General features: G+C 61.2%; 1 protein-coding gene and 1 long non-coding RNA gene across 7 annotated transcripts in view; one reads left to right on the forward strand and one right to left on the reverse strand.

Annotated features, from left to right (window-relative positions):
- The window catches only part of TSPOAP1 (TSPO associated protein 1), a 28485-nt gene extending 6961 nt beyond the window's left edge, over positions 1-21524 (reverse strand). For 4 of the 6 annotated variants that reach the window (XM_061390104.1, XM_061390100.1, XM_061390101.1 and 1 more), the window contains exons 1-21: positions 18169-21524; positions 17273-17380; positions 16859-16987; positions 16126-16305; positions 15383-15568; positions 14196-14273; positions 14027-14110; positions 13693-13782; positions 13404-13526; positions 13067-13171; positions 11406-11456; positions 11076-11096; positions 10167-10371; positions 9412-9587; positions 8081-8196; positions 7728-7837; positions 3230-4380; positions 2461-2838; positions 2129-2368; positions 1657-1797; positions 149-1060 (exon numbers count right to left, since the gene is read on the reverse strand). In XM_061390104.1, the coding sequence (XP_061246088.1) occupies positions 149-1060; positions 1657-1797; positions 2129-2368; positions 2461-2838; positions 3230-4380; positions 7728-7837; positions 8081-8196; positions 9412-9587; positions 10167-10371; positions 11076-11096; positions 11406-11456; positions 13067-13171; positions 13404-13526; positions 13693-13782; positions 14027-14110; positions 14196-14273; positions 15383-15568; positions 16126-16305; positions 16859-16987; positions 17273-17380; positions 18169-18498 (4914 nt within the window). In that variant the 5' untranslated portion in view covers positions 18499-21524. Of the gene's footprint in view, positions 1-148; positions 1061-1656; positions 1798-2128; positions 2369-2460; positions 2839-3229; positions 4381-7727; positions 7838-8080; positions 8197-9411; positions 9588-10166; positions 10372-11075; positions 11097-11405; positions 11457-13066; positions 13172-13403; positions 13527-13692; positions 13783-14026; positions 14111-14195; positions 14274-14972; positions 15215-15382; positions 15569-16125; positions 16306-16858; positions 16988-17272; positions 17381-18168 lie in introns of those variants that run through there. The other 2 variants (XM_061390102.1, XM_061390106.1) reach the window with 2 other exon arrangements.
- LOC133231688 (uncharacterized) lies at positions 4360-5040 on the forward strand. Its single transcript, XR_009731198.1, has 2 exons — positions 4360-4450; positions 4628-5040. It is a non-coding gene; the product is annotated as an uncharacterized LOC133231688 (long non-coding RNA).
- Positions 21525-27551: the final 6027 nt, after the last annotated feature.

Below are 27551 nucleotides of genomic sequence, written 5' to 3' on the forward strand. Positions count from 1 at the left end.
GGAGGAGGCAGGTGAGGGAGCCCCGAGGCCCCACCCCACCTCTGCTGATGGAGGCGGCAGCGTGGAATGGGAGCGGCCGGTGGGCAGCAAGCAGGGCCACCAGGCGGCGGTAGGCAGGGGGCTGCCCAGGCAGGGAGAAGGCACGGACCCGGGGGGGCGGCTCCTTGGCTCTGCCGGTCGCACTGCGGCCTCTCCGTTCCGGCTCCCCCTTCTCCCAGGCCGGGGAGTACGGATAGGGGTGGGGGCCTGAACCGGCCTTCGGAGGTGCCCTGGGCCTTCCCACGGGGGCTGCACCCCAGGCCTCCCCATCTCCGAGGCAGCCGGAGCTGGCGATGCTCATGTCCCCGCCGCCCGTCTCTTGCTCATCCTCAGAGTCATATTCGATGCTGATTTCCAAGCACTTGGGGGAGAGGCAGCTGGCCAGGCCCGGTTCCGGCTCCGGGGCCCGTCCCCGGGGGCACTTCCTCGAGGGGGCGGGCCGCGCCCTCCCGCCGGCGTCTGGCGGAGCCCTGGGGCCCTCGGCCGCAGCGGGGCCGCCCCTCTCGCGTGCAGGGCCCGGTGCTCGGCCGGGGGCCTGGGACCCGCCGCCGCCGTTGCTGAGAAGCCGGCTGCAGTGTTCCCGGGGATCCGGGGACCGCCTGCGGCCAGGGGGCTTTTCGGGGGAGCCACTTCCTTTCCTCCAGCTGCTGCCACCGACCAGTCCCAGCGGGTCCTCTGGGCGGTCCCCAGCCCTACAGGGCTGGGGGGACGAAGCGCAGAGGCCAGGTCCGCGGGGCCGCGCGCCGTCGCAGCCCAGACCCGGAGGCAGGGGTGCAGGCGGGCCGGGGTCTCTGGACGCAGACCCTGCCCCTGGCCCTTTCTCCTCCTTCACGGCCTCTCCGGCCTCGGCCTCCTCCTCTTCCTCCTCCTCCTCCTCCTCCGCCTCCTCCTCCTCCTCCTCTTCCTCGGGGATGCTAAACAGCTTCTTGCTGCGGAAGTGCTGGAGGGGCGGCTCCAGGATCTGTTCCAAGATCTCCTCGTCGCTGTCGGTCTCACAGAAGGGGTCGGGCTGGGGCTGGGGCTGGGGGTCCGGGGGCAGGCGCAGGGAAGAGAGGTCCGTGGGGAAAGGACAGAGCTGTGACCTTTGCCCTCAAAGGAGGGCAGGGGTTTCAGGTAACCCAAAGCCCGGCCCCCCAACCCCAGTCGCCTCCCTCCAAGAAGGAAGACCAGAGAGAGTCTGGCCCAGAGTCACACAGCGTGTCCAGGGCAGGGCCACGGGGAGCACTAAGGAGCCCGCCCAAGAACTGGGTGCGCAGAGGGGCTGAGTGTAGGGAGCAGGCCAGGCCTGAGATGATGGGGGGCCTCCCAGCCCCTCCTCGGAAGCTCCCAGCACCGCGAGGGTCTCAGAGGGCGCTGCATCAAGCGGGCTTGAGTGGGAGAAGTTACAGAACGGGGCGCCTCGGTCCCCCCTTCCTTTTCAGGAGGGTCGAGGCTGGGCCTGAGCTACTTCCTAGCTGCCGCCCGGCAGAGGGCCCAGGCCGCACACCAAGAATGCTGCTGGCACACCGAAGCAGCTGCTGACTCTGGGGGCGGAGGCCACCGGAACCTGAGGGGCCCCCCAGCCCCTCCTCACCCCGATACCTTGGCCCCCTGCCCCCCGATGCTGTGGCCAGCCACCTGCTTCGGGAAGGAGCAGATGATGACACCCAGCTCTTCTTCCTCCTCCTCCTCCTCTTCTTGGATGTCTGACAGATCCGAGTTGCGGCCCTGGTCCACAAGGGAGTTCCCCGGACGGACCCCCAGCTCAGCTGCATCCTCCTGCAAGAGGCCAGACGTGGGAGGACAGCGGGGAGGTGAGCAAGGGCACATGGGGACCTTCCAACAGGGTCAGCCCCAGCCAGGATGAATGGGGGGTCCCCCTGCAGAAGGAGAGAGGGGCATGCCCCCAAATTGGGGCACAGGCACTGTGCGGGGTGGGAAAAGAAACCTGGAAGACAAAGCGGCAAACACAAACAGCCAGACACACAGCGCAGAGCAGAGCGAGAGTGGGGTGGAGAACGGGCAGAGTGGGCAACCAGCTCTGGGCTGGCAGAGGCAGGGAGGAGGCCCTCAACTCCTTGTGGTGGCCCGGGGTGCCCCTGCTCCGTACCTCAGCCCTGGGCCTCAGCCCGGACCCTGCGTCTCCTCCACGGCAGGCCTGGGCACAGGGCAGCCTCTGGGCCAACGCTCCCTGGGTGGTGCCGGGTGCCAGGCAGGCCTCTCCCGCGGTCTGTTCAGTGTCCTCCTTGGCCACGGAGGAGGTGGCAGGGCCAGAAACGCACTCTCCCAAGACGGGCTCACTGGCCTTCCCATCCCCAGAGGCACCCAGCACAGCCGCCCCAGCCTGCTCCTGGAACGGCAGGCATTGAGGAAGGGTCCCCCACTCCGAGCCCAGACCCTCCTCCCAGCCTCCGCCAGCCGCCCTCCTCCCTGGCCGGGTACCTGCGAGACAGGCGCTGGGGGCTCCTCTGAGGATCCTCCTGCCATTTCTCTGGGAGGGCTGGCTGGAGGGGCGCCCGGGGGCTCTTGAGCTCCACGGGGGTCGGGGTACCGGAGATGAGAGCTGGGATCCCCCAGCCCCGGGGAGGCTGGAGCAAGGGGCGGTCTGGCCTCTGGGCCCGGTCGTGGGCAGGCACAGGGGACCCTGGCCGGCCAGGAGGCCTCAGGCAGGGCGGGGGGGACGGGAGCTGGGAGGGAGTCCGCCGACTCGCCGTGGGGCGACATGGTGCGCACAGCCACTGCACGGCACGCCTGCAGCAGCTGCAGCTGCGCCAGCTCCACCAGCACGCTGCCCGCCGTGGGCGAGGCCACCTCCATGATCTGCGGGGGGGGGTAGGGACAGAGCAAGGGAAAGGGGGGCTGCAGTGACGCCCCCACTGGCTGCTGGCACTGTGCCGAGAGCTGCACCCTCGGGTGCCTGGTCTCATCTGAGCCTCCTGGCCACGGGGTCTCAGGGCCAGAGTCCTAGTCCGTGGGCAACCAAAGCCCAGGCTCTTAACCAGTCTGCTACCCAGTGCCCAGATGCCTGGGGCGGGCAGCTCCACGCCAGGCCAGGGAGACAAGGCCTCTCAGTGTGGAAAGGAAAGAGACCCATGCCCCACTCCCAGGGTACGGGAGAGGGCAGAGACCCATACCCCACTCCCAGGGTATGGGAGAAGGCAGAGACCCACGCCCTGCTCCCAGGGTACAGGTGGGCACCCCCGGGCTGTACCTTCTGCCCATCAGCATAAACGGCATAGCCTGTGACCCGGACACCGTTGGAGGTGCCAGCCGCATCGATCGTCACTGGGAGCCAGCTGATGATCAGGATCCCAGGGGAGGGCCCTGGCTCAACCTGCACATCCAGGGGGGCGTCAGGTGGGCCTAGGGGAGGGGGCACAAGACCCAGGATTGGAGCACTCCCGCCAGAGAGGACAGCCCGCTCTGCCACTTCCCTAAAGATGCAAGTAGCAGCCAGTGTCCCCCTGGGGCTACCCTCCCGGGCCTGACCTCCCCAGGGCTTACACACACCTGGCGCCTGTGCCCGCCTACCTGCTGGCAGCGTGGTGAACTGCAGGGTGGCAGCCCGCGGCTCTGGCCTCTCCCCGCCTGGTTCCCAGGACCCTCGAGGAGGGAGCTGAGCCTCCACTCGGGCCTGATAGAGGGTACCAGGCCGCAGGTGGCAGAAGGTGGCCCAGTAGGTGCTGGGGCGGGCAGGGGGACATTCTTCCCCGTTGAGGTAGACGGCGTGGGCCAAGCTGCTGTTGCTGGGCACCCAGGCGATCTCGGCAGATGTGGCGGTCAGCCGATGGACCCGCAGCTGGCTAGGAGCCACGCGGGCCCGGGCCCCCAGCAGCAAGCAGCAGCGCAGAGGGTCGGAGCCACCCCGGCTGGTCAGGGCCTGCACAGAGACCCGCAGGGGCCCCGCCTGCAGGTCCAAGTTCTCCAGCACAGCCGTGGGGGGTGCCCCGGACCCCAGGGCCTGCCGCAGCTCCCCATTCACACAGACATGGTAGCCACACAGCTCCACGCGCTCCGGAGGCGGCTCCCAGGCCAGCACCACGCTGTGGGCCAGCTGCTTCAGGACGGCCAGGCGGCGGGGGTAAGGCACGGCAGGGGGCTCCCCCAGGCCCTCTGGCGGGGGGCTCGGGCTGGGCACCTCCCCGGCCGCCTCGTCCTCTGGTCGGGGCTGGCTGCATCCCCCGCTGCTCTGGCCCCCACTACTGCTGCCGCCTCCGCCACCGCTCAGAAAACTGAGCTCGGGGCCTGAGCTGTGGGACAAGTCAGCCAGCTCCGGAGGCAGGGAGGCCAGCAGGTCATCGTCGGACACGCGCTCAACAAAATTGGAAGGGACCAGGCCCCGCCGGCCATCCATGAGCTCCCCTGGGGAGAGGAAGACAAGAGAGGAGACAGAGAAAAACACAGCCCGATCAGTGCATTGTAGCAAGGCTTGGTGAGTGATCCGAAGCATGTGATTCACCTGCTGGCACTTTTAAAAGAGCAGTCAAGATGTGGACTGGGAAATTATTGTTAATTTTCACTGGTGTGATAACAGTACTGTAGTTCTACAGGACAGACGTCTTAATTTTTAACGGGCAGATGAATCACCTGGAGATTTGTTAAAATACAGATTGTGACTCAGCTGGGCCTGAACAGGGCTGAGATTCTGCACTTTGAACAAGCTTCCAGGCGATGCTGCAGGGATGAAGGATGTCCAGGTTCTACGGAGAGGCACATGCAGGTGAATCTAGGTGAGATATCGTGTGTCGGAGTTCCCTGGGGGCACAGTGGTTAAGAGTCTGCCTGCCAACGCAGGGAACACGGGTCCGATCCCTGGGCCAGAAAGATTCCACCTGCCTCGGAACAACCAATCCCGTGCAGCACAGCTACTGAAGCCCAAATGCCTAGAGCCTGCGCTCTGCAACAAGACAAGTGCTACCCTCTCGCCTCAACTTGAGAAGGCCCATGCACTGCAACAGAGACCCAGTGCAGCCAAAATTAATCCATTCAATTAAAAATAAATAAAATATCATCTGTCAACAACTTGCTTTTCAATCCTATTTTTAACCCAGGTGGGGAAAAGGCAATTATGACCAAATATTAATAATTGTTGAATCCAGGCGGTGAGTACCTAGATATTCATTTTACGATTTAACTTTTCTGTCTGTTTGAAACCTGTCATATTACATGGGTCTGAGGAGTGAGGGCAAGGGCACCCCTCAACCTTCCTGTGTGGAAAGCAGACATCCTCAAAGGGAGAGTGAGGTCCCGTCTGGCTAGAAGAAAGGCAGGAATCTTTAGAGACAAAAGACATACATGCCAGAGGAAAGAGCCCCCTGTGGGTTCTAGAAGGCATTGAGATCCACAGGCCTGGGTCTGGGAGCGTGACCAGCAGTCAATTCTTCTTTTAACATTTATTTGTCTGCATCGGTCTTAGTTAAAGCAGGCAGGGTAGGGATTTGTGTCACACAGACTCCCTAGCTATAGTGTGCAGGCTTAGCTGATCCGAAGCATGTGGGATTTTAGTTCCCCACCCAGGGATCAAACCCACGTCCGCTGCACTGCAAGGCAGATTCTTAACCACTGGACCACCAGGGAGGTGCCTGTCAGTCAGTTCTGACAGCGCTTGCAGGAAATGGACCAGCTCCCCTGAACACTTGGTAATAGAACATTATAAAACATTTCTTAGATTGTTTGTGGGATGTCAAGGATCAAAGAACCTGGACAAACGGCCTATCATATCACAGCTAATTTGGGAAAAGGAAAAAGAGTCCCAGGGCACAGAGGAGCTGGCGGCTGCTGGGCCTTCTTGGGAAGAAAGGGGAACAAGGGCCAGGTTTAGGGCCATGGGTGGGTGTAGGCGGTCCTGAGCAGCAGGAGAACGTGGAAGCTTCCCCAACATCATCTCTCTCTACTTAGGCTAGGAGTTGGGGGTGGGGGGAGTAAGAAAATGAAGAGAAACAAGAGACTTTCAATAAGTTAGGTAACAGTGTAAGTAGTGGGTTGAAAGGTGGCCTTCCCAAAATATGTCCACATCCTAAACCCTGAACCCTGTAAATACAGCAAAAATGTCTTCCCAGACGCAATTTTAAGGAGCTTGAGATAAAGACTGTCCTGGATTATCTGGGTGGGCCCTAAACTCAATGACAAGTGTCCTTATAAGAGGACACACAAGGAGAGGCACTGAGAGAAGAGGAGGAGGCGACGTGACTGCAGGTGCAGGGACTGGAGTGATGCAGCCGCAAGCAGGGAACAACTGGACCCCCCCAGAAACTGCACGGGACAAGGAGCAGAATCTCCTCTAGGGCCTCCAGAGGCACAGTGGCCCTGCCAACACCTTGCTTTCAGGCTTCTGGCCTCTGACGCTGTGAAAGGACACATTTCTGTTGCTTTAAGCCACCACCGAGTTGGTGGAAACTTTTTACGGCAGCACTAAGAAATTCATCCAGGCACTAACACTGCGGGGTGTGATGCTAATGGGAGGAAACATCACACTAAGCAGGTCCGCTGCCCTGCAAGGCTGGTGCGGGAGCCGGGGCCACAGTCAGGCTCACGGTCTGGAAGCCCCTGTCGCTGAGAGCAGCACAGCTGTGGGATCAGATACTGATGAAGCAACCAAAGTTAAGAAGAGGAATAGGGTATCTGACACCCACTTGCCTGCATGCCTTTCCAGCTATCCTAGATCGCATAGTTCAAATTCTAGTAACTTGGGGTTAGTTAATATTTATGATGTTGCTGGTGCTGATGGTGGTGGTTTAGTCACTAAGTCGTGTTCGACTCTTACGACCCCACGGACTGTAGCCTGCCATGCCCCTCTGTCCGTGGAACTGGACAGAGTTGGTGTTTAGATTTTTTTTTCTCATTAAAAAAGCCATTTTTCTGGGAGCTATTTAATCCTTCTCTCCATCGTCCATCCCTAGAGAGAGTTTAGTTGTTTTCCATCATTCCCAGCACCTGCTCGGATAACAGGCATGGGGCCCCAGGAGGAGAGACTGAGCAGGCCCCACAAACCAAAGCTTTGGGTGATACAGACCCAGACCCGAGCACTTTGCTGAATCTGCACACACCACTGCAGCTCTCGCCCTGCCCTGTCCACCCCTCATCCTGGTCTCCATACCACACTGCCCTCCATGCTGTGAAAGGACGCAGCCTGGTGCCCAGCCAGGGCACCCTGCAGAGTCTGCCAGGCCCTGCCCTATTGCCCAGTCACTAACGCGGTGTCTGCCTCAGTGACCTGATCACCCCACGGGCACCACAGAACTGCCCTGGGCACTGTAGAACCACCCTGGAGCGCAGCCCTGCCTGGGCCCTGGCAACTGCTGACCACTTGCTGACACCCTCTCCCAGGCCCTGGACCCCGACGCCTCCTCCCCACACTCACTGGGTTCAGCATCAGATCTATACACCACGTGCCCGACCTCGAGGTCACTAGTGCTCAGCGCTGCAATGCCCTGTCTGCCAACAGAAAAGCGAATTTAGCTGAAATTGCCTGTGACGCTCTGTCCGCCCTCTGGACTGTGCTGGGCCCTGTCCTGTCCTGCACTGGGCAGACGTGGAGTCAGACCAGCTGCCCGCAGAACCCTTTCCCCACAGGCCATCGGGTCTCTCTATGCCTTTCCACCGAGTCTGAAAAGTGACGGTGGGCTCAAAGGGTGCATATGGGTGGAGGGCTTTGGGAAGAGGAGCTTCAAAGTAAACGTATGGATGTGACGGTCCCCGCTACCTCCTACCTTCAAAGAAGCCATCCTCGTCCATGCTGCCGTAGATGTAGATGTACTCGCCAGCGGTCAGCGGCAGCTCAGCCTCTGGGTTCTCGTTGGGGCCCTCGAAGGGGTTGTAGCTGCGGGGAGGCCCGGAGGAGGAGGGGGATGGTGACCAACATCCTGTCTCCTCCCCCCCGTCACTTGGCCTTGGGGACACTTTGTTGTCCACTGTTAACCACAGGGAGCGCCCGCTGCACCCACCCCAGCCCAAGGAGGCGAAGATGACTTCTCCCGCCGTGACCCCCACCACACCCCCTCCGTCTCGTTCCCCCCACACACCCCAAATGCCGGAGGGCCGGGGCGCAGAGGTCAGGGCCCACCTGTAGCGAGCTAGGAAGACCTGGACCCTGGCTCCGCCCCGGCCGCCCTCTGCCACTGCCGGGAGCAGCGAGACGCTGTCTGCCTCCAGTTCCTCCACCTCACTGGCTGTGTCCACCTAGGGGCAAGCAGAAAAGGGCCAGTCCTCTCCAGGACTCTGGGGCCGACCGCAAACTCGTCAGGGGAGGCCCCGCTGTCCTGAGACGAGAAACAGAGCAGATGCTGGACGAGGCCAGCAGCGGTGAGCTCCGCCAATGCTTTCTAAACCAGAACATCAGCCCTCGGGGCCTGGTGGAGCCCAGAGGTCCTGGGTCAAGGGACAGGGGTCAACAGTGACCCCTCCCTGAGCCCCGGCCTCTGCTGCACCAGCTCAGTAAATGAGACCACCGTGCCCAGCGCAGAGGGGGCAGCCACTCTGGTGGCGAGGGGCAAGGGGGCACCCAATGACAGTCTGTGTCTTTAAGGTTAAAAAACTGCAATAAAGCACTCTAGCTGGAAGCAAAGGGACAGAAGGGGCTGAGAAGTCCCTGGGACAGAGGTACTGCCAGGATAAGCGGGGGCACCCAAAGCCAGCACCTCCACTCATGCCCACAAGGGGACGGTAGAGGCCGCAGCTGGGCTCCACCGCTTCCCACACCCAAGGCTGCAGGGCTGCTCCAGACATCCCCATCCTGCACCACACCCCCCCACCCCCGCCCCCCGCACTTTCTCGGGTTTGGGAGGGAGAGAGAGAGAGGGCTGCGGTTGTGAGTGATACCAAAGAACTTGGCAGTAATACCAGCTGCCATATGTTAAGCATCTACTGCGTGCCCCACATGGCGGGAGGTTCCGTCCTTGTTTTGTTTTCCCATCATCCTCCCCACAACCTCACCGGGCAGATTTGTTAGTTCAAAACTCAGATGACAGCGAAACCCAAGCCCAGAGAGGGTCAGCGACCTGCCTGAGACACAGCTGGGACCTCAATCCCAGAACCGGTGCCCCTCCTCACAGCGCCACCGGCTTCTGCCATGGACACACTCGCCACCAACCTCGTGATGTGGGTCCTGGCCCCAAAGGGTCTCCCTCCCTGCAGCCCAAGACTCTTGGGCCTCGCTGGGCCCCAGAGGGGCGGGCTGGGCAGCCCCTGAGTAGGAACAGCAGGCAGGACCGGCAGGCAGGGCAGGCCCCATCGGAGCTCCCCGCCTGCCAGGAGGAATCCACGGGACCCTCTCCTCCGGGGCCTGGCTAGACCCCCGACACGGGCCAGCAGCCCCCCAGCTCCTGGGCCACCCCCTCCCTCCACCCGCCCCCCACCAAGGCAGAGCTGGAGCCCATGCCCCTCCCCAGCACTGACCTCGGGGGTCGGGCAGGACTTGGGGCTGTTGTGGATGGACTCAGAGCGAGAGGAGTTGGACAGAGACTCTGCCCTCTTGGCTGGCGTCCTTCGGGAGACCCCAGCAAGGGTGGCAGAGGCAGTCTCGGAAGACTTCGGGGTGCAGCGTCCCGGGGAGGCTGGTGGGAGGTCGAGGTCTACGGGAAAGATGACACGTGGCCTTGGGGGTTGGTGTCCCAAGGAGTGACCAGTGACCACGCGTCCTCTTGGAGCTAGCGATCAGGCCCTCCGTGGCCAAATTCCCTTACAAGAAGGGAAATCCTGGGGGAGCTTACTGAGTGGAGATGGAGGTGACTTACATGTATTATATCACAGCATCCTCAGAGCAACTCGATGAGGTGTAGTGGACGCCCCTGTCTCAGAGCCTAGGACACACGGCCCACAGCTTTAGCAGCATTACTCCCTGAATGAGTGGAGCCGGAACCACCTGATCTGACCGATGCCCAGCTGGCTCTTCGCCAGCCCACACTGCCTGCCACTGACTCCTGGTGCCCACCTCCCAGCCAGGACCACAGAGGAGGGGGAGGAGCAGCTACCTGAGATTCTCCAGTGGGCTCAGCTGTTTCCCTCCCCACCTTCCCCCACCCAGAGCCTGGGTCAAGCTAGAACGGGCTCTAACTTGCTGTGTGACTTTGGGTGAGCTGCTAGCCTTCTCTGACCCTGAACTCCGCTCGGGACAAAAGCACCAGGCTGACGGCGCTGGGGGTCTACCTCACCTTTGGGGCCGGATCCGCGGCAGGGCTGCGGGGTGGAGCAGCAACAGGGGTGTGGCGGGCTGTCCCCCGGGGCTCCGCAGCCCAGGGCGGAGGTGAGCAGGTCCAGGGGGCCAGGGTGCAGGCGGAAGGCCTGGAGCTCCCGCGCCAGCAGGCTGAAGCGCTCAGTCTGGCTGCGACACTGCTCCTCCAGCTCCCGGACCCGGACCTGGGCCGAGAGGCAGGGTGAGCCGCCGGGCCGCAGAGCTGCCCGGGCCGGCCCGCTTCAGATCACACTCGCCCAGGCCCGAGGGCCGGGCACGAACCCTCAGCCTGGCCGCCCGGCTGCCCCAACATAGGGTGGCTGAGGGTCGAGACACCGTCACTCCCAACCCCCTCTCCAGCTCAGCTTCATGCCCCAGGCGGTAGCACTTTCTGGGCCAAAAGGGGTCACCCCACCCCATCACCACCATGGTATCACTTCAGGGGTTCTCTCCGCTCCATGGCTCATCACCCTCCCACAGCCAGTGACCCACATCCCTGCCCACAGAAATGTCCCCAGAGACCCCAGAGCTCGGGACATCGTTGGGACAGGAGTGAGCCAAATCCCAGGAGTTTTTCTCAAAGATCAGGAGAGTCCCCATCAAGGGGCTCGTGGGTCAAATTGGCTGGCTTTGGAACCTCCTCCTGGTCTCAGAGATGGGCAGGGCCTGTATGTGCCAGGCACAGTGGCAGGTCTGGGGCCAGGGCAGTGAGAATCCCAGCCCATCTACAGAGTCTCAGCCTGTGATGGGTCACACCCCTGTCGTTGGACAGGAGGGCTGGAACCACTTAGGCCTGAGGGAGGAGACTCAGCTCAGCCAGCCTGGAGGGGTGTTGAGGAGAGCCCCCCGCCCCTGCTCCCCAGGGAGGTGTGGGATCAGGAGGCTGTACCTGCATGGAATCCAGGGTAGACTGTGGCGGGAAAAGAAAGCCCAGAGGAGAGGTTAGAACTCTTACCCAGGGGGCATTACCCAGAGAGGGGGAGAGGGGCCCAAGTGGACACAGCTCAGTCAGCTCCCTGGACTGACTAAGCAAGTGCTAACTGGAAAGATATTTCAGGCCCAAAGGTGGAGGGGATCGCCCCAGCCCCCAGAGCATTTAGGGGCCTTTCCTGCAAGCCCACATCCCCACCCACACCCCGGCAACCCCCTGCAGCACTCTCTGAACTGCCCCAGACTTCCCCCCAGCTGGAAGCACGGCGGCCACCTCCAGGGACCCTACCTCCAGCAGCTGCACAGCGCCTTCATGCTCCCTCTGGGCTTCCGCCTGGGCCTACAGGTGGGAGGAGGCAAATGCTGGAGGAGAGGGGTGAGGACTGGGGTGGGATCAAGGGAGGAGGGCAGGCAGGACGAAGGAGGAGAGAGGAGAGGGAAGGGGGCTGGGAAGCGGCTGTGGGTGCCTCCCTCCGGCTCCCATTCTGAACCGCACCTCGAGTCCGAAGGCGAAGGGGCCGAGAAGAGGGGCTTGGGACTGCTTCCTGCTTCCCAGACCCTCCCCTTTGGGGTTTTTTTCTCCTCCTGTCTCTCTTGATGCTCTCTGCCTGCTCATCTTTTGCCCCTTGCGTGTGTGAGGGCCCCACAGGGCACGGTGCTGGGCCCGCAGTCACTCTCTCTAGACTCCCATCTAGTCGCAGGACCAGATGCACTGAATACTCCGAAACCTGTCCCCAAGAACGACCTCCCCAGGACCCAAGACTCACAAGTCCAGCTGTCTATGGGGCTCTCCACTCAAGTGGTTAACACACAGCCCAAACTTGGCCGAAATGGAACTCAGAACTCGGGATGCCCGACCTCGCAAACCTGCTGCCCGTCATCCCTCACTCCTGGCGGGTGAAAGGCCCAATCATCCATGTAGTCAGCACTTGGGTGAAGGCGTGGGGCACTCAGTAGGAAGCCCACAGTGAGTCCTGTCGATTCTCTGTTCACAATGTACTTCGGATCTGCCCACTTGTTCCCTGCCATGGATTATACTCTCACCCAGGCAGACATCATCTCCCACCTGGACCCCTGTGGCCACCCAACACCTGAATGCTTTGCTTCTTTGCCCACGCCCCTGTCCATCGTCTGGAGTGCTGCCGAAGCGACTCTCTAAATGACGAATCAGACCATGCCACTCCCCTGCTCGGGACCTTTGGACGGCTTCAAACGACTCAGACAGCAGAATACCCAAACTTCTCCCCTGACTTTGAAGGTCTGATGCTATCTGGCTCTTGCCTACTCCTGCCATTCCGTCCATCCTACCACATGCTAGCCACACTGGTCTGTACCCCTCAAGCTTCTCCCTACCACAGGGCCTCGGTATGAGTGTGCCCCCTCTCCAGAATGCTCATCAGCTGACTCCCTGTGACCCTCGAGGTATTAAAGGCCTTCCTTGCCAAGCTCGCTGAAGAGGCCCCTCACCCCATCCCCGCCACCCTGTGTTACATCACCCCGGTAACTTTCCCCACTGTACTTGTCAATGCCTGCGATCAGCTCACGCATGAATCTGTTTATGTGCTGCTCGGTCAGGGACCTGGCCTTTGCCCCTCACAGTCCCTCCAGGGCCTGGCACAGTGCCTGGCACACAGTGTGTTGGTTAGATAAGTGTTAGTTGCCCAGTCGAGTCCAACTCTGTGATTCCACCGACTGTAGCCCCCTAGGCTCTTCTGCCCATGGGATTCTCCAGGCAAGGATACCGGAGAGGGTTGCCATACCCTCCTCCAGGGTATCTTCCCCACCCAGGGATGGAATCTGGGTCTCTGCATTGCAGGTGGATTCTTGACCATCTGAATCACCAGGGGTTCTCTATAAATGCCCACATTGGATGAGGGTCCAGAATCTACAGCTGGGGTCTGGCAGCGCCCCCCGCCTTTCCACCCACCCCTCCCCGGACGCCGCCCCCACCTGCTGCAGCCTCCGGACCTCCTCCCGCTTCTCCTGCAGGCTGAGCCGAGCCTGCTCATGTTCCACCTCCAGCTGCTGCCGCCGCTGGGTCACCTCCCGCATGTGCTGAAACGCAAGAGCCTGCGTCAAGGCCCGAGCCCTGCTCTACTGTCTCTACGGAAGATCTAAGATGAGGGCGCCTCAGACACCATGTGTTCCAGACACTCTGTTAAAAAGGAAACTGCGGCTAGAGAAGGAAAGGGCCGCGGGCACCCGGACTCAGCCTACACCCCCACGCCCCACGCAGGGCACATGCTTCGCCAGCCCGCTTTCGCCCCGTGCCGCCCGGTGTCCTCACCTTCAGCACCTGCTCCAAGCTCTCCAGCTTGCTCTGCAGGCCTTGGCTCTTGAGAAGGGCCGAGTCCCTCTCCTGCGTCACCCCCAGGAGCTGGCCCCTCAGCTCTGCATTCTCCCACTCCACCTGGACAGGGGGGAGTGCAGGGAGCTGAGAGCGTGAGCCTCACCCCCCCAGCACCCTCGCTCCCAGGGGCCACAGGATGCTCCGTGCTCTCCCCAACTGGGGAGCTGGCAGAGGCAGTGCCTTGCCCGGGGACGGGGCCCTGGCAGGACCTGGGCAGAGCCTCTACCTTCTCCTTCTCCGTGGCTCTCCCACTGAGCCGAGAGTTCTCCTCCACGAGGCGGGCATTCTCGTTCTGGGCTGCCTTGAGCTGCAGTTCCTGTGAGACCAGAGGGGAGCTCCAGGGAGGCTCCCAGCGCCCACCTCCTCCTCTCCCCACACAGGCACACGTGGGACCCTGTCGGCCCCTTCCTGCATCAGCCAGGAAAGGGAAGCCCCACCAAGCAGGAGGGAAAGTGTGCTTTCGGGGCAGGAGAGAAGGAACTGGCGTTCTGGGGGAGCCCTCCACCTGGTGGGCCTGATGGACCCAAGGAGCCGGCCTTCCAAGGCCCCACAGAGCTCACCAGCTCCTCACATCGCCTCTGCTTTTTCCGGGCTTCCTGCTCCAGACTCTCGCATTTCTTCCTCTTCTTGCTGAGCTCTGATTCCTGCGGGATCAGAAAGGAGCTCCTCACACAGGAAGGCAGATCCACCCATAAAGGGTCTCCTCCAGCACCTTAACCCGGGTCTTACCAGTTGCTGCACCCTCTGCTGTTTCTCTGGCTCCCCTAGGACCACAGCAGGGTTTTCCACATCCTCCTGGGGTGTGGCCTGAAAATGGCCAGGGGCAGTGGGCTGGCACCTGAGGGCAAGGCCTCAGGGCAGCCTGCCCCTGGCCCAGCCTGTCCAAAGGGGGTTCCCACCCGACCTCACAGTCAGCAAAGAGATCCCTGCTCAGGAAGTGGAAGGGGTGCTGTGTGCCCCCTCTCCCCCATCTCCAGTTGATCCTGAGTGCTTTGAGATCCAGAGACCCATGATTGCCCTGGGAGATGGGTCCTCTATCCAGGCCAAAGCTTTCCCTTTTTAGCTTGCAGCCCTGCTCTGCACTCAATAACTGTCCTGGGTGTCCTTCAGCAACTGGCAGAGAACTAGGAGGCTGCCTGGGCCCCCAGGGAGGTGGTGTCCCCAGACCTAGGGGTCATGGATCCATAGTCTTGGCCTAGGGCCTACAGACCTGTTCAGACCCTCCTCCCAGCTTCCCCAAGCCCACCCTACGGGCACGCCCCGGTTATCCATCCGTGCAAACTCTGGAGGACAGGTCTTGATGAGTGATGTTCCCTCCCTGGACCAGGCAGAGGGGCCAAATCCCTTCTCCCTATCCTCTTCCCGGAAGGAGGGGGGACCCAGGTGCCGCCCAGGACAGCGGATGGAGAGGAGCCAGAACTCTAAGTTATGGAGGTCCGGAGCGGGGTCCCCAGCTTTCGGGCCAGGGGCCGCCTAAGCCCGACGCCCAGTGAGGGTCGCCCGTACCTGGAGCCGGGGAGGACACCGCGCCGCCCCCGGGGAGCCGGGCCGGGTCTGACGGACCGGGCAGGCGCTGATGGGGGCGTCCCCGCGCTGCTGCTGCGGCGGGAGGCAGCGGCGCGGGCTGGGCCCCGGGCGGCTGCCAGGGCAACCGGGGATTTGCGGCCGGGCCGTACCACTGGCGGCGCGGCAGGGGCGGCGGGGCGGGCCGCGGGCCTCAGGCCTGCGGAGAGGGGGGCCCGAACCCCCGGGGGCGCGCGCGGCTCAGGTACGAGCCCTGGGAGGCCGGGCCGTGCGCGCGCCGCCACCTCCTCGTCGGGGCTCTGAGCGCGGTGTACGGGGAGGAGGGAGATCCCGGAGCCGCTCCCACCCCATTCTCCGCAGACCTACACACCTGCCCTGGCGTCGGCGCTCACCTCTCCCGGGGCCCCCGGGGCGGGCGCCCCTGCTCTGGCCGGGACAGAGGGGCCCGGGGGCCGGGGCGGCGAGGGCGGCTCCCTCTGGTTGCGCAGGGCGATCTGCCTCTGCAGCCGCAGCACCTCCCGCTGGGACTCGCGCAGCAGCCGGTCGAAGTCCCTCACGTGGAGCCACTGGGGGCCCTCCTGGAGTCGGGGGACCGGGAGCCGAGTCGGGCCTAACCCCGACCCGCCCCGCGCCTTCCCCAGCTGAGCCCGCCCTCCGCCGGACTGCAGGGGCCCTCGGGCGCGGGCAGGTGCGCACCCTCCCCATGCATCTATGCCCGGTCGCAGATGCATGTCTACACAGCCCCATGCTTCCGCTCGCCCGTGTGCAAACACTCCCGGGAGCTCGTTTACTGGACACTCGCGGTGTCCTCGGCACTGTGCTCAATGCCTTGCGAACATCTCTGCACCCCAGTGTGAGGTTATGCTTGAGTTCATACAGCCAAGCCCACTGGCTTGCAGCCTGAAACCTGGAGCCCAGAAATTGCCAGGTCTGGGACTCACGGCTCCACCCCCTTCGGTTAAGGCGCCGGGTCCCCGCTCCCACCTGGGCCGTTGCCAGGGGAACCTACTCCCAGCAGCCTCCACCTGCTCGCTTCATTTGCATCTCATTAACATCTCAGTCTGCATCCCACACCGCCAGGCCGGCGACCCTAGGTAGGGCTGAGCCGGAAGGGGTGACCAGGGCCTCCTCGCACCTTGCCTGCCAGGGTGAGCCTGGCCTGCAGCTCCCTGCACTCCCGCTGCAAGGCAGCAATCTGCTTGTCCTTGGCCAACAGGGCGCTGGCTGTCTCACTGAGGTCCCGGGCTCGTTGGCGCGCCAGGGTCTTCCGGCACAACTCCAAGCTGGCCCCTGGACTGGGCATGGGAGCACTCACCTGGCCGGGGGAGGGGTAAGGCCACTGGTCATCTGAGGGCTGGGGCACTTCTCCCACTTCTCAGCTCCTCCCAAAGGAAGGGTTAGGATGAACACCTTTGAAATGTGGCCTTCACCTGCTTCCACCCTGAGTCCGGATCTACCCTCAGCCTCGCTTGACCCCTTCCCTGCAATCCTCAAGAGGGAGTGAAAGGGTTAACTCCACCTCCTAGCTTAGGCCCAAAGGATGCTGCTAATTGAGGGCTGCCAGTGTGATGGGTCTTGTCCCTGCCCCAACCAGCTCTGCACCCAGAGATGAGTGCCAGCACTGGCAATCCAGAATTCTGCTCTCCCTGCCCGGGACCCCACCCACCCCCCCACCCAGCCCTTCTCTCCCTCCTGTGGTTCCAGAAGCCCCCAGCCCCCTAGCCTGGCTGGCATTGGCCCTTCCTACACCTCAGCCGCTGGGTTCCTGCGTCCCTGGGTACTAAGAGTCCACAATGCCCAAGCCCCACTGCCCTGGCACCCCTCTGCCTTGGTCGCCCAGCCTCCATCCAGTGGCCTCCCATCCTCACCACCCTTAGGTTAGTCTCCTGCAGCTTTCGGGCCCTCTCCTCCAGGCGCTTGGCAATGACCGCCAGCTCGGCATTCTTCCGCTTCAGCCTCCGCACCTTCTCCTCCGTCTCTGGGAAGCTGCTCTTCCTCTGACAAGGGGTCAGCCAGAATTGGGGCATGTGGGGAGAAGCCCGGCCCCTGCCCCAGACCCAATCGTAACAGCCTGGGCCTTGGGCTGGACTCTTGGGCTCACAGTGGGGCTCCTTGGCAACTCTAGGTAGGGGTTCACCCTCTCTGGGTCTTGGGGTGATGTCAGCTCCATGTAACTCCCACTTGGAGGGATGTTCATGGGATGAGAAGGATGCTGAAGCAGAGAGCCGGGGTGTCTGAGTCTGCCTCCCCCCAGGACCCAGGACTTGCTTTCCAAGCCTCACCAGCATCTGGTTCTCCTCCTTAAGGATGGCACAGCGCTGCTGCAGCTCCCCCATGGCCCTCAGCAGCTCCAGATTGGGCCTGTCCCCGAAGCCCATTTTCAGCTTGCCCTGGCATGGGAAAGGATAGGGTGCAGCCCCTCAGGAATCACCCTACCTATGGAAATCAGAGCCCTCCGTATGGACGCGTTCCCCCTCCACAGTCCAAGGAGACATGGAGACAAGAAGGTTCTTCCCCATGCCCCAGGCCTTCAGGGTGGAGTACAGGAGGGGCTGCTTAATACACGAACATCTCCCAACCCTGGAACCCTCTCTGCTCGTCCCCAGCTCTTCCCACCTCTGCCCAGCGTCGCCTTTCGGGAAAGACCAGCCTGAACTCCCACCCCCACTCCTCCAGGCTCCCCCAAGTCCTGAGTCCCCCAAAGTCCAGGTCCCTTCGTCATCTACAGGAGACGGCTCACACCCACCCCAAACCTTATCCTCCCTGGCTTGGCCCAGCACTGAGCCCCCCTCTACTGAGTCACTTCCTCCAGACTCTGATTCCATCACACACACCCCCACACACTCCCCCAGTATCCCCCAGCCCCCAAGGACAGAGAGGTGCAGAGAAGAGAGACAGACACAGACAGACTGTCAGAGAGAGACTCACAGAGGGAGGGGGAAGGGGAGGGTTCAAGGCAGACAGACAGGCCGAGTCAGAAGGACAGACAGATGGTGAAAAACGGAACCACTGAGATTTATGCCCAAAGAAGGGAGGACAGACGGTCACTGAGATGGACCTGCAGACAGAGATAGGCCCGGAGAAGACAGGGGGCAGTGAAGTCCCTGACCATGCCCAGGCCGGCAGGCAGGGTGAGAGCCCTAGTCTCGCAGACCCCGGCCGACCTCAGCTCCCTTACCTTAGAGAAAGCCTCTGCCTCCGGGTCCTCCAGCCTCTGACAGCGGGGTCCGGAGCTCAAGGCTCCCCGCGCAGGGCTGGGCAGCCCAGTTCCTGTTCTTCCAGGCTCCATGCCCCCCACAGGCCCCGGGCTTCGGGCTCCCTCAGGCTCGGAACTCTCCTCAGGCCTCAGTTCTCCAACACGCAGATCTGTGGGGGTACCAGCCATGCTTGGGGATGCACCTCCAGCATCACCCCCCCGGCCTGGAGTCCAGCTCTGCCAGGCGGGCAGTGCCCACCGCTCCATGTTTCCGGGGTCCCCCAGCGATGGAAGGGATGTCAGTTGCTCCATGGTTCTGCCAAGGGTCCCTAGGACCCCAGCCGGGGGACATCACCCAGCCAGCTGGAGGGGCCGATGAGGGTCGTGCCAGGCCAGACCCTCTCCTCTCTGAGCTCTTGGCTTCACTGAAATTCCATCCAAGGTTAGCCGAGTGCTTCCTCCCCACAAAGGAGGCTGCGGGAGCCGGGGCTGCCGGAGGAGCTGGAGCCAGGGGTGTGCGAGCTGTGTTTGCTCGTGTGCACGAGCCTGTGGAGGAGCAAGGGTGTCCCCGCAGGGATGGGGAGAGCGTGCTGAGGCCACCGACAGCAGCTCCGGCTGAGGGTGTGCGCGTGTCTCCAGGTCGGCCTGTGCTGGTCAGCACTGCTGTGTGTGTGTGAGTGTGTGTGTGTGTGTGTGTGTGTGTGTGTGTGTGTATCTGGAGGATGGATGATCCTACTTGTGTGTGCTGGGGGCTGTGGTTTTGTGTGTCACTGCCTGTGCCTGTTTCAGAGTTGCCAGTTGTTTCTGCGTGTGTGGGTGTCTACTGCAGGGCTGTGGCAGTGTGTGATGCTGTCACTGGTTGTATCTGAGTGTCTCAGTGCTGTGCTGCTGTGTACATGGCTGTCATTGTGTGTCCGTTTCAGCATCTGTGAGTCTGACCATCCATCACGATCCCTTAGCCGGCTAGGGTCCACAGGAGCTGCTGGGGGTGATCCCCAAAGGTCCGCTTGAGTCCTTTATCTCCCGCTCCTCTCTCTGCCGCTGCTGGCCAGCTTGCTGGGCGGTTGGGCTGGTCCTAAGGAGGCCTGGGTCGGTGGGCTGCTTGCCTCATAGTCTCTCTCCCTGCTGGCCTCAGCTCTGGGGACTGAAGGGGTTCCCTGTAGTCCCAGAGCCCCGAGATGGTGGGCACGGAGGAGGGCCGAGCCTCAGAACCAGGGGGGTGAGCGAGGAAGAGCCAGCCCTTCCCTCCCCCTCCCCCTCCCTTCCCGCCCACCAATAGGAACTCGGCTGCTGGTTTCCATGGGGATGGCGCTGGACTGGTGGGCTGGACCGGCAGGCAGGGCTGGGACAGAGGGAAGAACAGGTTCTTTAGGATGTCGACCCAGTGCCCCCAACGTGTGAGCGCCCACCTTTCCCACACACACACCCACGTCTTCCGGGATAGGGAGACGGGGGGCGGGGGGCTGCAGACAGGGGGGCTGTCTCCATAGCTGCCCCAGTCCAAGCCGGGTAGAGACAGAGACAGGGTGTTGGCATGACAGAGATCCAGCCACGGAGAATGGCAGGAATAGAAAAGACGGAATTTAAGATGAAACAAAGAGGGACAGGGAAATCGAGATAATGAAAACAAGAGGAGAGAAACAAGGAGACAGAGGTGGAAATAGGCTGAGATAATTGCTTTTGCTTCCTCCTGGGGGCAACCTGGCCATCTCAGGCCAGCGGGGAAGGCCACGTGGCTCGTTAGGCTGGCTTAGCCCCAAACTGTCAGGAAGCTCACCTTCTGTCTCATCCTAAGCCTTTTTGTTATGGTAAAATGGCATTTTGGGGACAAGGATGTGGAACTCCTCCACTCTTAAACCAGCCTCTATGTGGCCGCAGAGACCTAGATGGAGTCCCCAGGAACACGGATGTTGGGAAGGACCTCAGAGAGGCCTCTGGACCGGAGACTCAGTCCCTCCAAACCTGAGGCTCAAGCCAGTCTCTCCTAAGGGAGGGGGCCCCCGTGTGGCAGCCCCAGGGGATAGCACCAGCAGTGCTAAGCCACAGAGCCCCTGACAGTGGGCTCTACCTAGGCCAGAGCTGATGGAACTCTTGGTGGTGGGGAAGCATGAAGAAGACGTGTCATCCTCACTTCCCTAAATCAGTATACAGATCCATACGTGCAGGGTGTATGCAGATGCCATCATGTGCATGCGTATGTGTAGTACACATATATAGGACATAACTTTGTCTCTGTGTATGTGGGCATTGTGTTGCTTTATATACGTATGCACACGCATACATGTATGCATGCGTGTATGCTATTATGGGTCTGTGGGCCTCCCTGGGTATACACGCATGCATGTTTCTGTGTATGTGCCACTGCATATATACTTGTCACGTCATCCACGTGTGTGATATGTATGTGAGGCTATGTTGTGTGAGTGTATAAATTACAACATGTGAGTCATCTTAAATGTATATGGATAGAGCACCCTCTCATACAGTCACGGATCTGTAATGACATACAATGGCGTGGTTTTATTTATATCTATATGTGTAGTTATATACATCACCATGTCTCTCTTGTATATTCATTGTGCAGGAACGTGTCAGTATATGTGTATGTGTACAGAAGTAATGTGTTTATGTGAATGTCACCATATGTGTATTTGTGTGCTCTTCTGTGACACATATTATATGTATTTGTATCATTGCATGTGTGTTTACTATTGAATATATGTGTGTCCTGAGTGTGGGTATATCCCTGTGTGTCACTGTGTGGCATGCTGCCATGTATAGGTACCATTTCAATTTTTTTTTTTCTTTTGGCTGCACCTTACAACTTGTAGGATCTTGGTTTCCCAACCAGGGATCAAACCCTGCCCCACCCTCATAGTGGAAGCGCAGAGTCCTAACCACTAGACCACCAGGGAAATCCCTATACAGTTTGTATTGATAGCTTATGTATATGGGGCCATGTGTGTGATTGCACTCATGTGCTGGTGTGTGCTTTGTATATTAGCATCTGTGCCCTTGTCTTATGTATAAGATGCTTTTTGTGTGTGAGCCACAGTGAGTTTGTTCCCAATTCTTAGACTACCAAGGAGCCCCTAGACTTTCTGAGATTACAGCTTAAAGGTAGGCAGCCTTCGTCTGCGAGTGTGAAAAGCAGGTGGAGGGCAGCGCAAGGTCGGAGCTCAGGTAAAGGGCAGGAGGTCCTCAGAGCCCTGCCCTTGACGTCCTGCCCACTTTCCTCCTTTGCAGGGAGGTCCTCCCTTGGGGATGGCCCTCCGCAGGCCACCAGCCGACCAAGCCCAGAGCCCCCTTCTGGTCTCTTAGGCAGAGCCAAACCCATTTCTCTCAGGAGAGAGTGACTTTCCCTCCGGCCTTTCTGCGCATCCATGTGCCTGCTAAGCCCATTCGCTCCACCGCACCCAGCAAAAGAGTCTCAGACAAGAGAGAAGGAGTCCACTCTTTATTAGTGTCGGGTTCCCGGGCACCGCTCCCGCCTCCATGCCGTCTCCCCCCCTTTCCCGCCTCTTGCTCATCCGGCATCCGTCCGCCGACGCCCGGGCCGCTCGAGGGGCACCTCTCCGGCTGCATCGGGTCCAGACGTCCACCTGCCGGCCCTCGGGGCAGCCGAGGAGACCAGGCCGCGTTTCCACGCGGGCCACGGCGGGCAGGGGCGGCCGTTCAGGGGTCCGGGTGGCGTGCGGGGGGCGCCCACGGGGCTCACCTGTCCCACGCGGTCCCGATGGCGGGGGATTCGGCGACGGCGGGCGGCGGCGGCGTGGTCTCCGAAGCCCACAGTACACTCATCCATAAAGTAGGAAACACTACACCCTCCAGTGCTGTTAGTAGTGCTTTCTACTTTATGGGTGACTGCACTGTCTGTCTGTCCGTCTGCGGTGCTCTTCAGGCCGCCGGCTCTTCCTCCAGGCTCCGGCCCGACGGCCCCCCAGCCCTCCCCCTGCGCCCCGAGACCCCGGCCCCCTGCCCGCTGGCCCGGCACCCTGCCTGCCCGGGCCCTGTGGGCGGTGACTCAGCATGGCGCCAGACCGGGCCTCCCTCCCCCCACTTCCTCTTTGGTTCCCTCTTCCCTTCCCCCCCCACCACGAACCCGGCTCCACCCCATCGCCCCCACATTCGGGGGCACTCAGGTGGAGACCGTGGCCACTCAGGAGGCCTTACCCTAGTCCCCGGTTCTGACCCCTGGCGTGATGCCCTCCAGAGCCAGACCAGAGGCCTGGGTCCCCGGCCTCCTCTCCAGCCCAAGGCCGGAATCCCTCACCACCCACCGCTGTGGCTCCCCATGTAGGAGCCCAAGGCTGTCTTGACAGAGATGGTGGCCATGTTGGGTGGAGGGAGACCTGAGCACCTCTCCGTGACACCAAGTCCCCCTTTCCAGCCTCTCCTCACCCTCTGCCATCCCCACCCTATTCTCCCGCCCTTGTCCCTTGAAGCCGTGGACCCCTCTTTCCTCACTGAGGGCTAGGAGCCATTTTCATTTCCCTTGTCTAGAGAGAAGTCAAGGATTTTGAGGTGCTGGCCTACCACAGAAGCTGTAGACCTGAGGGGTCTTGCCCTTCTTTGCCCAGCGCTCCGCTTGGAAGCCTTGGCACCAGAGCCTCCCAAGCCCCTCCCCAGCGCCTCCACCCAAAGCCTGCAGCCCAAGCCCCTCTTCGCCCCTTGAGGCCCAAAGTCCAGGATCCCCAGCTGGGGCTGAAGTGAAGGTTCAGATCCTTACCTAATGCTGCAGGGCTGAAGGGCGCAAGCCCTGTGCTCCAGGCTCCCAAGTGGGGTTCCCTTCAGGGCGGGCAGGGCTTATAACCCCGAGGCCACGTGGGTCAGATCTCAGGGCGCCCAACGGTCTTGGAGCCCGCCCCCACACTGCGGTGCCGATTAGCTGCCCCTCCCCTCCCTGGGGAGGACAGACTGACAGGAAACCAGAGACAAGGCTGGGTATTGGCGGGAGGGGGCTGAAGAGACCATGGCACACACCCTGGCAGGTGGCTTCCGGGACCCCAGGCCTGCCCTTCCCCCCTGACACCAGCCATGGGGGGCAGTTCAGAAGTCCGGGGGCTGCCATGGGAGTGACTCCAGGACGTAAGGGCTGCCTCTCAGGGCCTAAATTCTAGCACAAGAGAAGAACCTTTTCTCTGAGCTCCACCCCCACCGACCCTAGCCCAGAAAACTCCCCTCCCTTTGGGACAGCAGTGGAACTCAGACCGGGCCACGGCTCCTGTACGTGCTGCCCAGAGAGGCCACTGAGGAACAGGTGTCCAATGGGGGTCTAGGGCAGCACATTACGATAACCTCCAGGTTGCCCCCAGCACCCCACAAAGCACCCCTCCCCCTGCACCGCCTGCAGGAGACCAGACCCCCTCAGCACGCTGTGGGGGTCGCACCGGGCCTGTTGACCCTAGGCTTGGTGTTCCCATGCCCCGCAGGGCCTGTCAGGATAAGAGGGCAGGGCAGGGCAGTGATGAGGTCTGGGGTCTCAGGCAGGGCCTGGGCGTCATTGGGCTTGGAGGGCTGGAGGGAGAGAGCCTCGGAGAGCAGAGGTTCTAAGCTGCTACCGGATGTGGGCACAGGGCCCGCCCACCTGCATGCCACCCCCGCTTTCCCCATGGGGAAGGCAGGAAGCTGCCCATCCCAGGGCCCCTGGCTGGGGGTGGGGGGAGCGGGAAACGGGGTGTGGGGCTGGGTGGGGGGCTAGGGTGAGTGATTCTCCAAACCTCTCAGTGAGCTTGGCTCTGGCATCAAGAGGGGTGGATTGGGCCAGGGCCAAGAAGGTGAGGGAGCAGGTAGGTTGGACGAGAATCACCCAGGGACTCCTTCCCATGGGCATCTTCTCTGGGTCCCCCATTCCAGGCCAGGCACACACAGACTGCGGGAACTCCCTGATTCAAAGGCCCAGAAGAGGACTGGCCTGCCGGGGAGGCAGCAAGGGAGAAAACTCTCTTGCGTCTTTTCCTTCAGGCTTGGCAACCCTCAACCTGGAAAATAGTTACCCACCTCCAGGCCCATAAATAGGACAGAGAAGGGCAAACACGGTTCTTCACCTGCAGGCCTGAAGGGACAGTGGCGAGGAAGATGAGCTGGCCAGAAATGGGACAGTGCTCCTTTAACAGACCACTGCAGCAGACCCTGGGTGGAGGGGAAGTGGCTGCCCCAGGCGATAAGAGGATAAGAATATCAGAGTCGTGCAGTAACCTGGGTTCCTAGACTCCCACCCTTCAGGGTTCCTCCTCCATGAGCATCTTGCCGCCCCGCTTCTGTCTAAAGTATCACTAGAGTCATCACCTTAGAGGTGTTTCGTCCCAGCAAACGAGTCACAGGCTGGAGGCCAGGGGGCCTGGCTTTGGGGCCCAGCTCTGCCGCAGGCTCCCTCAGCGTGTGACCTGCGGCAAGTCAGACCTGAGCTTCCTTCTGAGAGACACGCTTGTCCCTCAACAGACCCCAACCCCAGCCTGGCCTCTCTCCTGACCCGAGCTGGGTGGGGGGCACCCCTTATGCCTGCCCCTCTGTGACAACAGAGGCTGCTTTCCCTGTCTGACCTCAGTGCTCTAGGCCAAGGACCACTGATTTTTTTTTTTTTTTTTTAAGGAGAGAGCTGGAGGCTCAGCCTCTCCAACCACAGAGCTTCTAGGGTCTGGCGGTTTCTGGACGGGTTGGGCCTTTCCCTAATTCCATCCTGAGGCTGGGGTTGAGGACGCATGGAACTGGTGCGGGGGTGGTCAGGACCTCCATACCCTGGACTTCTCCCCCAGCCCTGCTGGGCCTCAAAGGAAGAGAACGTGGACACCAGACACAAAGTCAAAGACAAGGAAGGGTCAGGGTCTGAGATAAGAACACTGAGACAGTAAGAACCACCCAGGTGAGTCGAACAGGAGCGCTGGGCTGCTCTGTGCTGCACAGCCCATAGGTGTGGCCTGAGTGAATGACTGAGCGCAGGCCTGCACACATGCATGTACACGCATGCACACTCTCATACACACACGTACATGTACACACACGGATAGACACATACATACACACACAAATATACAAACACATGCATGGGCACACACACATATACACATACAAACACACACATGCATGCACATATACACATACACACACACACATATACAAATACACACACACACAAGCATGCACATATACACACAGGGCCTGGAGAGTCCAGAAGGCTCACAGTCCCCAGTCTAGAGAGGCACAGCGAGCTCAGACCCACACAGATGCCCTGCAAGTGACACCCCAGCTCAGGCCTACACTCTGAGGAAGGCCCCTTGCACACCCCTGGACACAACCTGCTCCTCCTTAGAAAAACCCTGAGGAAGCTCACTTGGGACTCTGAGGCCTGTGCTTAGGAGGGTGACTGTGCGGAGGTGGGGGTAGCTTCAGGACACCGGCGCCCTTAAGAGAGGAGCAACTCCCACTCCTGCCTCCAGAGCTCCCCGGGATGAGAGAAAACAGCCTTGCTGATGGCCAGTGGCTGACTGAGGAGGTGGCTGAGACAGGAGGCCTCTCTTTGTGAAGGAGAGAGGAGTTTGAGTCGATTCTTCCAACTCCACCCCGTGGTGGCTGGCAGGTCTGGGCTCAGCCAGGCACTCAGTGGGCAGCCTGGGCTCACTAAGACTCTGCTATAGAGTGTCCTCCACGGTCCTTCCCAGTTCTGACACTCCTGGAACTCGCTCAGAGGCAGCAAGAGGGGAAAAGGAGTCAGGACCAAGCTAAGAAGGAGGAGGGATGGGGCCGCTGACATCAGAAACAAAGCGAGACCAACCTTTCCACCAGGGCAGGGCCCTGAGGTTGTTGGGTCCAGGACCCGCCTCCTGGAGGGCGCCAGGCTCACAATCTCCAGCCCCACCCGACCTCGCTGACCTTGGGGACAGCCTGTTTTGTGTGCCAGGCTGAGGCTGCGGGCAGGTAAAGGTGTCCCCGAGGAGAAAAGGACACAGCCCTGTCTTCAGGGCTCCCCAGTCTGAAAGCCAGGACACATACACATGCAGGGCATGGGAGCGTCACGTGTCACTGTGAGCGAGTGGCTTGTACCTGAAGCAAGGCTTCAGGCCTAATGGGGACACAGGACTCTTGCTTGAGCAGGAGCTGAATCTGCGGGGTGAGAGGAGACACACCACGTGCCTTCACATACGCCGACATCTTATAAAACGGTAGCAACGAGACCATGTCAGTTCTGAGTGGCGCTGAGGGGCCCATGGGGCTGGACTGACAGATGCTTAAGTGGTTGGGGCCCATCAGAGAAGGCTTCCTGGAGGAAGTGAGCACAGATGGAAGAGGATTGGAAGGTGAGGAGATAGAGAAAGGAGCAGTTGACTGGGCAAGGAGAAACGGGGAGCAAACAGCCTTTTGAAGGCGTAACACCTGCAAGGGAGAATGGACCCCAAGGGTGGGAGAAATTCAAGGGTCTTGTCTGCACAGGTAAGTAGAGAAGAAAACCAAGCCTCCCCTCCAGCTGCACGGGCCCAGGGCCCTCACTCAGCAGACAGGCAAAGATGGCAGCCCAGATAACCTGCCTGGTGCGGAGACAACAAGAGAGAAGCCACGGGCCCGCTGCACAAACAGGAAGTCAGGGGAGAGCGGCCCGCCCTCCCTCGGGCGAGGCTGGGGGACGGGCCTGGCCACAAAGGAGGGAGATTGAGCCCCCGGTGCTGCACAGTGGGGCTAAGGGCGATTGGAGTCGGCAGCCCCAAATGTTAGGATGTCACGCTCCCTGAGGCGGGGGGGGCTGCCAAGGGAAGCAGGGGCTGAAAGAAGAAAGCCCTTTGACAGGCCAGGTCCCCAAGGACGCTGCAGCACCTAAAAAGGCTGGTGTCTCAGCCCAGAGCCTGGGGGGACAGGGGAAGGGGCACCAGGAGAGCTGAGCGGCCTCCAGACAAGGAGGGTGGGCACCCTCTGCCCTTGGCCTTGCCTGCACAGCCCAGACATCCTCCAAGTTTAACCTCATGCTCTCCTGTGCTGCTCTGTGAGAGGCAGGTGCGGTGAACCCTGGGAGGCCAGCTACACTCAGGGAGGAGGTCAGGATCAGGCAGCAAACTGACCTGAGTGAGGAAATGGAGCTGCAAGACCAGAGACAGGCCAAAGGCGGCCCGAGGTCACAAAGCAACATAGGGCCAGGTTCAGGGTTTTGTCCCCATCATCCAGGAAGAGGCAGGGTGGGCTGGGTAGGAAAGAGGGTGTGGGTGTGAGGAGGAAGACCACCCTGACCACTGCCGTGGGAGTGCCCATGGAACCAGACACGTCCTCCACCAGATCCCCTAGGGACACAGGAAGGACTGGAAAAAACACCTTCCCGGCTGCCTCCACACAAAGGTACGAAGGTGCCTGGTTTCAGTGCAGATCTGCACCTGCTCCAGTTT

Source organism: Bos javanicus, chromosome 19 (assembly GCF_032452875.1).
Source record: "Bos javanicus breed banteng chromosome 19, ARS-OSU_banteng_1.0, whole genome shotgun sequence".
Taxonomy (NCBI): Eukaryota; Metazoa; Chordata; class Mammalia; order Artiodactyla; family Bovidae; genus Bos; species Bos javanicus.